Source organism: Syngnathus typhle, linkage group LG19, assembly GCF_033458585.1.
Source record: "Syngnathus typhle isolate RoL2023-S1 ecotype Sweden linkage group LG19, RoL_Styp_1.0, whole genome shotgun sequence".
Classification (NCBI taxonomy): Eukaryota; Metazoa; Chordata; class Actinopteri; order Syngnathiformes; family Syngnathidae; genus Syngnathus; species Syngnathus typhle.
Genome location: NC_083756.1, coordinates 8497173 through 8511559, shown reverse-complemented (window position 1 = coordinate 8511559; position 14387 = coordinate 8497173). Strand labels below are relative to the sequence as shown.

The following is a 14387-nucleotide window of genomic DNA, read 5'->3' as shown; positions in this document are numbered from 1 at the left end:
AGAAAGAGAGAGAGAGAGAGACAGCGATAGAGAACGAGTGGGAGCGAGAGAGAGAGAGAGAGAGGGGGGGGGGGGGGCAAACTAGAAATTGAACGACATGAAGAAAGCATAATTGTAATCTGCTATTTTTTTGTATAGTTGAGGGATACATGCGTGAAATTGGTAACCTTGGCCATAATAGTGTTTGCCATTAAACAAATAATAGTAAAGCACAATATACTGTATGTATTTTGGGGATTGTGTTTTTGCATGTCATTTTTCATCATGATAAATAAGTCATTTTTTTCCCCAGTGTCACTTGCTTTGTTTATTCAAAGCCACTTAATGTTTTCTAATCGATTACCTAATGTCTCAAGTAATCAAGGGCGATTTGGCGGAGTCATTGACCTCTCTTGGCTTCTGAGCCCCGGCCAAGGGGCCCAAAAGGGGGTCAGGGCCTTGCAGGGGGGAGGTGTGGGGTATCCATGGACACTAAGACCCCCAAATGACGGCTGATGTCAGAGTTGAAGACAATTAGCCATTTTGCGCTTCATTGCAAAAACTTTCAAGTCCTCTAATTCGATTGCACCAATGAGCGTATCAAATGTCATTTAGTCTGCCTCTTGTCCGAGGCATTCCTTCAAATGTGGCTCACGCGCAACTTGAATTTGAATGCGTCGCGTAAAATGACGCATGCGCGCAATTCTCTTGCTTGATTGACAGTTTGACAAGGATTACTATGCATTATTGGACGGCCATTTAAAGTGCAGTACTAATATTTATGTCATGTTATTTATGCAACTTAAATTTTTCCCAGCGCGTACAATTCCTTTCCCATGCTTTGAAATTCTTTTTTGCACTCGACGGAACACCTGGACTCGGGTGCCTGTATTGACTTACAGTTTAAAAAGAGAAAGAAAAAAAGTGTTGCTGTATATGGTTGCAGGCAGGGCCTGCAAGCGGTACAATGCACACGACATAACGGCGAAGGCGCTCCAGGCTAATGAGGCCACGCAGGCATCCTAAAAAAAGTGTGGCGTGCAGGAGCAGTCGATTTACATTTTTTCCATATTTTTTGGGTAAAAAATTAGCCAGGCTGTTTTGATGGAATTAAATCTGTTTATTTGCCAGGTACGGGTATTGTATTTGTCATATTACAATAAGATGTATTATGACTCAAATAAATTATCTTTTTGTATCTTTTTGGGGAGAGGGGCTTTTATAAACTGTATTGTTAAAAATATTTTGATTAGTTTGAGGCGGGATGAACGTCACAACAGCTTTGAAATCGTTTGTCTTTTGCAGTTGCGCCCTCCACCTGTTTAGGTGGAGCCGAGTCAAATGACATCCAAATCCTCATTCAGGCTTGCACGTGATATGACAGTTCGTTAACGCCCCAAAGCCATGAGCACTCCCAAAAACCTTGCCATCCTCTTCATTTGTTGTACAACTCGTGTGGGGGGGTGCTACAGATTTTTTTTTTCTGATGCGTTCGTCTCATGTTCGATTCAATTATACCCTCGGTACGTTTATTAAATAATATCAGCTGTTTAATACGATTTTTGTATACTGTTGTTCGTTATAAAGTGACTGTTTACCGTAAGCAGGAGCAGCCGGCTAGTCTCCCTCTTCTACCCTTTTATGAGCGAGCGAGCGAGCGAGCGAGCTCTATTGTGCCCGAGGACAGGATCCCACACACACAAAGTGAGGAGAGGAGCCAACAAAAATACAACCCCATGACTGACAACAATGTTTCACCTGCTCCAATGCAGTACGTCGCAATAATGCAAAGGACAAGCATTAAAATAACTCCATTCATTCTCTCCTGTAAAAAAAAAAAAAAACAAATAAAACAAAGCCCAGCTGTTGAGATTGAAGTTGCAATATTTTCGAGAGCACCCCAGTGAAATATTCATAATCCAAAAATGAAATGATAAGAATGAGCGATATTACGCAATGGCTTTGCGTGCGTCTCTGCGCAACCAATCAAGCCTAAAGGCCACACGCAGCAGCGACGCAAAAAAAAAAAAAAAGAGAGAATCGCACGACGGCGGTGATTACACTGAGAGGCAAACAACATAACAAATATTTGATGCATGTCTTCCAACAATGCTGCAGACCAGCAGGGCTGTATATACACCCCAGAGAGTTCCCTCTCTCTCTCTCTCTCTTTCTTTCGCACACTTCAAACACTACTATATGCTCATTGCTGGCCTGCATACCAATCTGAAGGCTTTTTTTTTAACATCTTATTTTTATTATTATTATTATTATTATTATTATACTTGAGGGGGAGCTATGAGTTCAGCTCGTATTGCAAAAGCGATATCGTCAAGGGAGACTTAAACTCAATTACTGTACTGTTGCCGTTCACAATGGGAGAAATAGGCAAAAAAAACAACAACAAGCGGGTGGAAAAAATAAATAGATGTACAGATGAAGCGTATCAAATATTTATTTTTTCTGGGCAACAAAGGAATATAATACATCAGGCATTGGGAACTATTGCCAGCACGTGTCTATACAATAACAGCTAAAATCGCCTCCAATTTTTGGACATTATCGGACAGAACAAGATTAGGTGTATCCCAATAAAGTGTTTGGAATTCTTTTTTTTTTAGAAAAACAAAAAAATCAATTTATTGCTTTTATGGCGCTTCAAGGAGGAACAGGAGGGTATTTCTGATTGGCACGACACATTAAAATCTTGTATAAAAAATAGAAACCAAAAAAACAACACGTTCTCCTGGGTGTGAAATGAGCAAAGAAACGGAATAAGGATGATATATATATAGATAGAGAGAGAGAAGTGGAAGTTTATTTCTATTCAATTTGTTCACTTGCTTCAATGTCGCCTCAACATGCTACAAGAGGGCTGAATTGAAATATCCCAGAGAAATAAAATAAAAAAAGACCCCAAACTTCTGTTTTTTTTTCTCCTAAGAACCATTAAATCACATGAAGAACTAACCGAATATTAAAACCCACTAAAACAGGAGGCACCAGATAAATAAAAAAAAAAAAAAAGGTTTCAACAGACGCACCATATTTACAATTCCCATTAAATTACACATAAATAAATATATACATACATGAACACTGATTCCCTTATATAACCGTGAATCGTGTTGAAATTCAAAAGAAAAAGTTCAAGTTGGTCGCTTGGAGAGAGAAGAGAGTTTGAAGTGATGACATGGAGCTCTGTTGACTTTCTCCAAGTTATTATTCACAATACTGATAGAAGAATTCGGCCATCTTTGGGCTTCTTCTTTTCTTTTTCGTTTTTTTTTTCTTTCTTTTTTTCGTCTCACAAAATTCAAATGGGTAGCTGGATTTCAGTCCATTGCTTGCAGCTCTTTCAAAAAAAAAAAAGAAGGTGGTGGGAGAACATCAGACGTCTTTTGTGAGCAAACACACCTCTTCCACACCCTGGAGCTGTTCTTTTCTTTTGTTTTTTTTTTTATAACAACAATAATAATAATAATACAGCTGCTGGAAGATTCTTGTGTCGTTTTCCCAGCGAATCCAAAAAATTGGCCATCATTAGACAAAAGAAAACGTGGCAAGATCAGCAAGTGGCACGGTTTTATTTATAATATTTATATTGGATGGGTGGGAGAGCCCAGACAAGAAGAGGTGGGGTGGGAGGGGGCAAAAAAAAGGGCCCCCGGGGATTTGGCCCCTTAATGGAGAGGGGGGGGGGGGGTTGGGGGGGTATCACTTTCTGTGCTTCTCGTCTTTGTCGCCTTTAGTGCCGTTATCTGAGTGACTGTTGGGGTTGTTGTTGAGGTACATTTTGTCCATGGCTTTGATGGCTTCGGTCAGATAGTTCTGCAGGGCCGTGACGGCCGCGCACAAGGCCGGCGTGCCGAAACCGTGCGAGATGAGGCTGAAGTGGGTCAAGCAGCTCTGGATACCCGGTTCCAGGATGGGCTGCGGCCTCGAGTTCCCCAACGGCGAACGGTCCTGGGACAACAGGTCCGTGAACTCCTTGCACACTTGCCTGTGGAGACATAACCGCAAATGGCCTGTTAGTATGCTAATACGTAACGTGCGCTTGTGGAAAGGAAAAGGGGGGGGGCACATTTAGGTAGTAAAAAAAAAAAAGTAAATCACGTGACCAGTTAGTCATGTGACTTGCCCCTGCCTTATTTTTTACAGTTACGTTTTTTTCTTTGTGTTACAAAAAAAATCTAATGGCTCACGTTATTTTTTTTCAACGCAAGATCACGTGACTTAGCGACATGCTTCAACATTTTTTAATTTAGATTTATCTGCTCCTTTAAAGCGATTTTTTTTTTTTTTTTACATCTAATGCAAAATGTCCTTATTTTATTTTAAAACCCTCAAACGTAATTAGTATGACGTGACCTATCCCATCAGTGACAAGCACCTGTTACATTATACGTGTAATTGTTTATTTTGGGTGTTATTTTAATTTAAATGTATTTTTGTGTGAGTTTTGGCGACAATAAGAAAAAAATAATACCAATGCCAAAATACCAATGCATCTTGTGTCGTGATAAATATAAATTAATAATATTCGTTATTGTTATTTATTTAAAAAGCCTTTATTACACTACGTGACCTAAATGGAATATAAACATGTTCTGTTTCTTTTTTTTTTTTCCGGTTTTAAACAAATTTTAAAAGGGCGTGTTCGATACGAATGCAAATCAATTATAACGTGACCTAGAAATGACGTCATGAATTTGACGTGCGCTATTTTTTTTTTTTTTTTACATTACTGTTGTTTTCTTTCTTTTTCATTACTTTGTGCTTTTTATACTAAAATCACAGTAACGAAATCAGCCAAAATATTTGTGGGGGTTGTTTGTGTTTTTTTCTCTCGCTCCCAAATCGAATATAAAGGGACCCACGAAACGCACACGCTCTTTTTTCAAGTTTGTTACCACAACGCTGTTTCGAGGAATTTCATGGACAATATGTATTGTTTTTATTCTGCTCAACTTTTGCACCCCCACCCAAAAAACCCGAAATGTTTCTGCATAATGCGTGCAGCTGGTTCCTACAGATCATACACATGTCAAGCCCCGAGCTCATTAAAGCAGAACGAGAGTGCGCACTTACTTTGTAGCCAGTAGCATGTTTTTTCTTTGGACTTGTTCGTTTGGGTCGGAGTGTTGACGGTTTACATATTCAGCTACTGCCTTGGCGGGGAACTCGGTCTCACATACGTAACCAAAATCCCTGGCAAGATGTACCGCTTCGCCTGACAGGAGAGATGCAAGGAAAAACATTAGCTTCGATGCGTTTGTCTATTATTAAATACAGTGACACGGCAGTTCACACACAATGATGGAATTTCTTCCAAAACCGCAAAAAAATGCAGCCCGGTAAATGAAACGGAGACAATTTAAAATGACTATCATTTCCGGCGGTGCCGCGAGAACACGTTATTGTGAAGGCGAACAATACTGGATTGAAATATAGACGGAGTGTCCTATTAGGCAGCGCGTCATCGATTAGCAATAAAAATCCACAACCCATTAGCACACAGGTGAGCGCTCCAATCCCACGTTCGCTTCACATATTTTACCCGTTTTAATTTAATCTAACTTTTAGTAGCCTCCAAGTCATTGCTTTCAATTTCCTGCAGCACTTCCTGCCCCCAAGCCTTAACGCCACGCAAACATGCGTCACTTCGCATCAAATCTGTACTCAAGTCTAGCCTCCTTGTTTCCATGGTTTGAAGCAATCTCCAATGGCAGCGTTTTAATTATAGCGAAACTAATAGCAACAATTTATTCCTCCAAAATCCTCGCTTAAAATACAAACAAAACGATGAATATTGCATTAGTTTCTGCAACAATGATTAACAGGGACCAACTGAGCATCACCTCTTCTAAACTCACAGTACACCGCTGAATAATGAGGTCTGCAAAGCACCGTGCAATCTGCTCAATAAACATCTTCCCAAATAGGCTTCACAAATACGCAGTGAATATTTGAACATGTATGCAAACGCAAGTGCGGAGAAGTGCCATTCAAACGAGACGTTATTAATGTTTAGAGCAATAAATCAATTGACTTTTCGTCCACGTGGTGAAATGGGTTCAGCGGCACCCAATAAACAAGCAGCACCCAATAATTAACACGACAAACGGAGTCACCCCCTCCGCGCGTCAAAGTAGGCCAGCCGTGGACCTATACGCGAGGCTGTTGCAAGGGACACAGAAAAGCCACGAGAATTACCAGCACTTTCCACGCACGCACGCACGCACGCACGCACGCACGCAGGCAGGCAGGCAGGCGCGCGCGCATTCACACACACACACACACTCACACTCACACACACCCTTCATGCTTTATTACTTGCAAGGCAAAGTCGCTTCACATTACACGCATGAGCGCATATGCTGATTTCCAACACAGAGCGAGAAAAAGAGGGAAGGCTACAGAGAGCGGGGGGGGGGGGGGGCACCACCTGGTATCGCGTTATAAAACGAGATTTGCTGCAGCTCACCTTCTACTAGTGACGTCAGCAAGGTGACGTTGGCTGCCTTGCGTCTGCCCGCAGGTAGATTTAAGCCGATTTTATCCAGTTTCTCCCTCAAGGATCTCCCTCCATTCTTAGACTTGGCCCTGGAACAATAAAATGGAGCACACGTTCAGCGCGGTGGAATTTTGTGAGTGGGCTAATCTGCAGAGCCCCCTCACACACACTCATCTTTAGCAGTATGCAAATATTCCCAAAATGTCCAAATGCTTTCTGAAATGAAGCGTCAATTTTTCTTGAGTCCAGAATCCAAAATCTGTTATTGATCATAGGCTCTAAAAATAGTTGTATGCATGGCTTAAGAAGACAGCGGCTGCTATTTGGGTCAATTTGACTCAATTATTTGGTTGTTTTTCTCCAAAACGTGTTGCACAGAACCACCCAAAGAAAAGGAAAAGTGGCCCATTTTTTTATCTAGATATATTCATATTAATTTCTGATCTGTTATGTAACAATTGTGGGATGTGTGTCGTGGCACCATATGATGTTAGTCAATTTGGATTTCTAATTTAGCTTTTTAAACTCGACAATTTGTGAAACCTGTCATTAATAAAGGCCAAAAAGAGCTCGGCGTCTCACTGGCAGACACACTGTGCAAAAATGAATAAATAAAGCCCTAGTTAATAGGCAGCTCTATTACAGGCTGCAGCACTTCAGTAGACAGTTCACCAGAGACCAATGTTTTCATGTGTAATGCCTTCAGTGGGCCTATAGAGCTGAACCTCCATTAATTTGAGAGAAGGGGAGAGAGAGAGAGAGAAGGAGAGGGAGAGGGTGAAGTTAATATGGAATTTAACACACACCCCTCCTGCTTTAAATGCGGCAGCAAGGTGTCATGCTTGGTCGATTTTAATTATTCTTGGTATAGGGCAGAGAGGGGGAGAGACAGAGAGAGAGCAAGAGGGAGAGACAGAGAGAGAGAGTACAGTACGTATCATACTTTTTCCTCACCTCCTAAGCACGCCGCCTAGCAGTGAAGCGTTGAGGCATTCGGGCGGCGAGAGGCGTCTCTGTACCTCCGCCACTGTCACCTTGTATTTGGACGTGGAACTGAGCAGAGACAAGCGACCCGGAACCGAACAGAACACCTCGTTCGGGTTGACCACCCCGCCGAAGAGTCCATCCTTGTTGATGGGGATGCCGGAGACGTTGTTCTTGGATAAAGACACCGGACCTAGAAGGGAGGAGGGGAGGGAGGTTAAAGGGAGAGAGGGGGGGGGGGGGGGGGGAATTTGTGCTCAGTGAATTTCATGCAATGCAAAGCCTTAACTAAATGAGATGGGAGGTTAGAGTAGCACATGTGTATACTCTCAGCAGCTTTGCCACGCCAAAAGAAAATCAGCCTTTGGAAAAAAATATCAATTTCAAGTCACGGTACAATCACAGCACTTTTATCATCATTTGCTATCACATGCTGTTTTAAATATCTAGGATATGTCATCGATATTTTCAATGGTAAAATAGAGAGCTGAGATAGAGGGTGTTTGGTGGGTGCTGCTCGACTGGCCTTCACGCTGTTTCGGTGCTCATGCAGTAACCGGAGACAAAGAGGGACTGTGCGCTCTTTTGGATGGATCACTTGTGACATTAATGGCTCAGGGGAGCCTAATAGAGACAATGGGAGTCAAACGAACTCTTGAGATTACACATTTAAGAGGCCAATTATCATGTTGCAGATAAAGAGCGTGGAATAAAAACAATAGTGATAATAATGCGCTACAAAAATAAATAGGCTGATATCGCAAAACGCTGCTGGTGAGCGCCAATTGGTCCTGACACAACGCATTAACAATAAAAGACCCCCTCGCTGTATCACACGCATAGTATGTATAAAAGAGCCGGCGTAATCCAACTAAATTGGCTTCAAACCAGATTTCAAAACGCTTGTGATTATAGCAAAGTGCATTTTCATGGTCCTCTTTTTCCCCTTTCCAAGCGACACGCTCTCATCCTCCACACAGCAGGCCCAATGCATGCGCTCCATCCACCGTCACTGACTTCCATTTTGAGCATTTGGACCGTGCAGCGTGATTGCCGCTGTATTGGGCTTCCACCAACCAGCGAATCCACTGGCCATTAATACAGCGCCGGGCCTCACAAAGCCCACCAGCCCCTCTCAACTCATGTGCGCGCATGATGTGAAACGCTGACAGTAAATTCCATCAGCGAGAAAGACGAAGAGGAGGGGAGGGGGGGGGGAAGGTGCAACCCAGTTTGATGCACTTGGAAAGCATGTAATGAAAAATAGGCTAGCGCATATTAGGATCAGTCAGGCATTACAGCGTTGAGTTCTCTCGAGCAGAATTTTCGGTGTGTGTGTGTGTGTGTGTGCGTGCGTTTGCGTGCGCGCGCGCGCGTGTGTCAACTTGCAGAAACACGCATGATCTATCTCGGAGGAAATTGCTTACCTTTTTTAATTACAGTCTGGTCGGGAATGTGAATTCCTTGATCCTCAACAGGCTGTGACAGAAATGCACAAAAAAGAGCACATTTAGGCACAAAGGCGTAAAACATACATCAGCCACGCAAACGCGATTACACAAACACGGATCATACCCGTTTATTATTATTGCGCACCTTGCAGTGTTTTTTTTTTTTAAATATAAATAGCATACGCGTATTCTATTTTGAAGGCATATAATAGTGCAAGACAATGTCAGACTTAAATAACGACTCCGTGTCGCCCCATAATCCTGACCTAATTCCGCCCTCTCATCACACACACGCACATAAAGGCACACACTCATAAGGCAACTTCAAATCTAGATTGAATAGTAATTACGACAGCAGCCTATAAAAAAGGCCTATGAACTAATTAGAAGATTTTTGGTGTTTGTTTCCGATGAAAACCCCCTCTCCGTGAGAATCGGGGCTACGGACCGTTTTAACACGTGTTAAATCATTGCAGCATTTTGTATTATCAAAATTAAAAGTATTAATATTAGCAGAACAACCTAATAAACGAAACACATTGTGTCGCTATTTGGTTTTGATCCTCATAATCTTCACATTTGACGGGGATTAAGGTTTACGTTTTTTCCAAAAATAATTAATAAAGATTAACTTCCATTAGCAAATAATATGGAGGAATTGTTGAAATTATTTTTGCCGTATTAAGCGCGCACTTTGCCATAATAATCAGAAAACGATGTCACTCGCACGTCAATTTGTGTTAATTGTTTAATAATATGCGTTGCGAAGCAAAAATCTTCTTCTTTTTTTTTAAGTAAAATAAATGATTTAATGATGACGGCGCAATTTCTTGTGCGCGTTTGTGACACCAGTTTGGCACTTGAATTGAGCAAAAGAAGCTTACCTGGACATCTTCTAAAGAGTGAGGTATTCCATGGATTTGGATAGAGTCCGACAGTCCCGTGTCAATGCCGTGGCCGGACGGTAGGAGCACCTCCCTGCGGTAGTCCCGACACAGCTGGTGGGGCAGGCTGCGGTGCTGGTGCAGCAGGCCGCTCTCCTGCGCTTGCCTCTGGCCGGGCCAGCCCGGGTGCTGCGGTTGCGGCTGGGCGTGCAAGGAGTTGAGGGAATAGGGGTCGTTGACGTGCGAGTAAGGGTCCTGAGACTGCGGGTAGATGGGCTGGTAGGGCGGGGGGAAATACGGGGGCTGGAAGTCTGAATTGGGCGTGTGAGAGAGCGGCGGCGCGCTCGTGTAGGGACTCTGGCCCACGCCGCCCAGCTGAGGTAGCCTTGCCGTCCCGTTGCTGGTGCCGTCGTGGCGGTCCTGTTGATGCATACAAATGAATCCTCAAAATACATTTGACAAGCGTTCGAATAATCAGACTCTTTGAAGCTTTAAGCAAGGCCCGAGTGCACAAATCAAATGATTACGAGAATTCATTCACTATTTCTGAAAAAAAAAATCTCAATCTCTTTTTTTACACATTTTCAAAATTACGCATGCACATATTGCGCATGCACTGACAATTATAAAACAACCATATTATTACTGTGCACAGTAAATTCGTCAAATTTGACAAGCCAAGGTTCCAGCAACTTACCATAGCGGAAAAACTGTGCACTAACATCTTAGGATGTTTTTGAAAAATCTATAACTTCAAAAACGATTCTTGGAGCTGAGAGAAAGGCGATTTACCCCCTCCAAAAAAAAAAAATCCCCCCCAGAAAAAAAGACTCCCTTGCAAAAGATCGCGATGGCCCCGCAGATCAGATACGTGCCCCAGCAAGAGAGCGATAATCCATTAGAAATAATAAATTACATCCCCGTTGCGCTTCATTTGGATCTAATAAAAATAAAAGCATTCAAGGACGTTGGTGGATTTAGGATTGGACCCCGATCAAAAAGCCAAAAGTTTCTCTTCTGTTCTCTTTCCTTCCCTGCTATCACGATGCTGCTGTCCCCTCGCTCGAGCTCATATTAGCCGATTCTTCGTTTTTCCTCTCTGCTGGACTCCTAACAGAGCCCGGGCATGGCGCACCAGCAGTGGCGGAACACTTCAACAATAAAAAAATAGATATACATAAAGGAAGGGTGGGGGCGCCAGAAAGAATAGTCGGAAGTGGTGCGTGGAGCGGAGGACGCAAGTCAGGGGCACAAAGTCTGCGCTTAAATGACGTCCATTGAAAGGAGGAATCAGAATATCTAATCAGAGAGAGAGAGAGAGCGAGAGAGAGAGAGAGAGAGAGAGCGGGGGGAGCGAGGAGGGAGTTGAGAGAGCGAGAGACAAAAAGAGGGACATTCACTCTCCTCTGACGAATCACAACGAGAGGGGAGGGGGTTTAAAAGGGTCCCAGGCCAAAGCAAAGCAAAAAAAAAAAAAAAAAGATGTGGACGAGAAGAAAGAACGAAAGAAAGATAGTGTGTGTATGCACCTCTGAGGACGACGATATGCCAGCTCGGACCAGTTCATTTTTGTCTCCAGACCTTTTGTTTTCCACCTCAGACCCTGACACATCCTCCATGGATCCAATTAATCCACTGGGCACGCAAAAAAATAGCAACCAAAAATCTTCGGAGACGAGATCGCTCGGCAGGCGCAACTTTTCCGCACGGCTAAACGCACCTTCCCCGACCAGTCACGCATTTTTCCAATGGCCAAATCCCGCATGTTTTTGCGATACTTGCCATAAAGAAGAAGAAAAAAATACTAAAACAACCACGACGTGAAAGCAAACGTGGTTAGACGTTTCTTCTTTAATATTCGTTCCCTACCAAGAGCTGCCTGTCCCGTCAAACCTGGTGTGCTCTGAAAACACGTCCAACTGGCTTCCCCAGTCCAAAACAAGTCCTTGATATTACCGTCTAACTTTGTCCATGGCCACAACAAGAGCAGCAGCAGCAGCAGCAGCTGCCACTTAGTCTCAAACACATCCTCAAGCATGGGCAGCAGCAGCAGCATGATCTCACGATTCAAATTGCACACGTTAAAACACAATTTAATCACTCAATACAAGCCCCTGTGTTGCAAAACACCTGCCGAGTATAGTCAAAATAATTATTTAGATTCGATCCAAGGGTAGGTGAACACTTTTATTATTATCAGGTGTCATTTAAGATTAGGGGTACATTTCGGCAGTAACTAAGAATATTACAAAACATGCGTTCAAAAAAAAATGTTGGTCATAGGCCTGTGTTTTAGAAATGACGTTTAATGTAGAATATGGAGAAATAAAAGAAAGCTATTATGGAACATAATGTAGAATTCCTTTTTTGTATAATGACAATAATTTAGTATTATTGTTATTATTATTATTATTATTATTATTATTATTATTATTTTATTTTGTAGTCGTAGTAGTAGTAGTAGAAGTAGTGGTAGTACTGTTGATTAACACTTGCTTTCACTTGTCAAAAGTATGATACATTTAAATAACAATACAACACTAATGTCTATTAATAAACCCACGGCATTAGTTTTAAATATAGATCAATGAAAAATGTATGAATTGATGAAGAGGAGTCCCTTACCTCGCAATCTTCATATTTAATGTTATCAGTTAATTTCCAGAGCATTTTCATGGGACGCTGAGGTGACTATTGAGTCAAGGTGTCGCCCAGTTTTTGCACTCAGTCAACTGTGCTCCCCGCTCAGCTCCAAAACTACTTTTTATTGAAGCTCGCGCGCGCAAGCCTGTTTTTGCCGTTCCCTGTCTTGCGCTCTGAGGTCTCCCTCTAATGGTGAAAGTGGAGGGCTGGAGTTACGACTGCATGGCTCTCATTATCATATCAACTGCGATTCACCCAGACTCACACGCACGCGTGCGCACGGAAGTATTCATGCAACATTCGTGGACATTGCACAGGTATATAAACCAAAAAAAAAAATTAGAATGCAACTTTTGGGGGTTTGAGTGCGCGCGCATGGGGGGGGGGGGTCTGTGAAAACGTATAGGGGCAGCACGTCTTATGCATGTAGCAGCCAACACACTTTGTTGTCAGTCTTTCTTTTTCAAACTGTTATTTTAATCCCATTGAGAGCGCAGAGCTTGTGAGGCTATTCTTGTACTGTTATGGTAAAAAGGCTGAACATTTACAGGCGGTCCTCGGAGTGAGTACCTGTGTGGGTTATTTTTTGGGGACAAGGGGGTGTCAATAATTAACACAACAACATGGTCTCGTTTCATGTGAATGAGCGGATAAATGCAGCCTGGCTCGGCCCTGTCGCCGGCCGGCCCCTGCGCCCAGCCCTCACCTCAGTAGGATCATAGGTGAGCAGACAGGTCGCCCGCCACTCTGGCAAGGCGTTGGCCCGCTTCAAATCTGGATTAACATTTTTTTGGGGGTGGACGACCCCCCTGACACCTCTTCTTTAGTTGTTATTAATGAGACAAAGAGCAACGAAACTGGCTGACAATGACAGCATCTGAGTGAGTGTCTTTTAGGATTGGAAACTTACACCATAATATATTATTTTGCCTGAACTAAAAACTTGTAAATTCCGCAATTTTCCGCATGTACGTGCCATGTCATGTGCAAGCAGATTTAGATGTTAAATAATATACGTCCCAATATAGTACTTAAAATAAAAAGGTTAGCTATTAATAAAGTCAAAGGCATCAGGCTGCAAAATCCAATATATGCTGTCAATAATGCAGACAACGCGTAAAGCGCCATCTACTAACAAGTCGACACTTGTGACACTTTTCGCACGTTCAGCGGAGCTTTGTCTTCAAGCAGAAGAAGCACATACCTGCCATTCCCCAATTTTGCCCATAATTGACATGCTTTTCCTTCTTTGTCTTCTTCGTTCCTTGCTTTGTTTTGGTCGAACCGCCCGAGTCGTGAGCCTCCGGTCTCAAAGTAAAACCTTTTACTTTTTTTTCTACCTGGACCAGATCGTCTCACCTGGCCTAGGGAGGGAGGGGGTGGGGTGGGGGGGACGGGGACGGTGCGTGGCAACCTGTGAACGCATGCGCACTGGAGCGGGTGTGGAGAAGGAGAGATCAACCATATATGGTATATATACGTGAATTGATGTGGGATGCCTCCTGCATGTCATATGATTAGGCATTACTCTATTTTATTTTCATACAATTGATCAATATATTTTTAACAAGTTAAATATTTTAACATAATATATAGAAAATATGGACATATAAGTAGATCATATATATATATCATAATTAAAATGCTTTTGTTATCACGTAATATAATTTTTAAATTCTAAAACATTTGTTAAACGAGGGATAACAATTTATTTCACCCATTCCTTTTTCACGCGCGTGTGACTTTGAGTGAAAGGCGCCCCAGGTACACCCTGGACCAGTCGCTGTAATAATTCATTATTTCATTTTTACATTCCTTTCCGTTTGTAATCTACATGACTAAAACTTTTGTTAGTAATTAATTTATTTAGGTATAAATATAGGCCTACGATTTTGTCCACCGTTTTGTCACGTTAGAAGATCATATTAA

The 14387-nt window shown here is 42.4% G+C and overlaps 1 protein-coding gene across 4 annotated transcripts; it reads right to left on the bottom strand.

The window, feature by feature from the left end:
• Window positions 1–2418: 2418 nt before the first annotated feature.
• On the bottom strand, window positions 2419–13818 carry tfap2a (transcription factor AP-2 alpha). Of its 4 annotated transcripts, none has more exons than XM_061265697.1 (7): window positions 13663–13818; window positions 9816–10235; window positions 8908–8959; window positions 7451–7673; window positions 6467–6585; window positions 5071–5212; window positions 2419–3982 (listed from the first exon to the last, which is right to left on the bottom strand). In XM_061265697.1, exons 1-7 carry the CDS (start codon window positions 13693–13695, stop codon window positions 3697–3699), a joined length of 1275 nt encoding a protein of 424 aa, XP_061121681.1. In that variant the 5' UTR covers window positions 13696–13818; the 3' UTR covers window positions 2419–3696. The 4 variants fall into 4 exon arrangements, with proteins under 4 accessions (XP_061121681.1, XP_061121680.1, XP_061121679.1 ...); XM_061265696.1 differs by lacking the exon at window positions 13663–13818 and adding an exon at window positions 12441–12588; XM_061265695.1 differs by lacking the exon at window positions 13663–13818 and adding an exon at window positions 11345–11760.
• Between the last annotated feature and the right edge of the window lie 569 nt (window positions 13819–14387).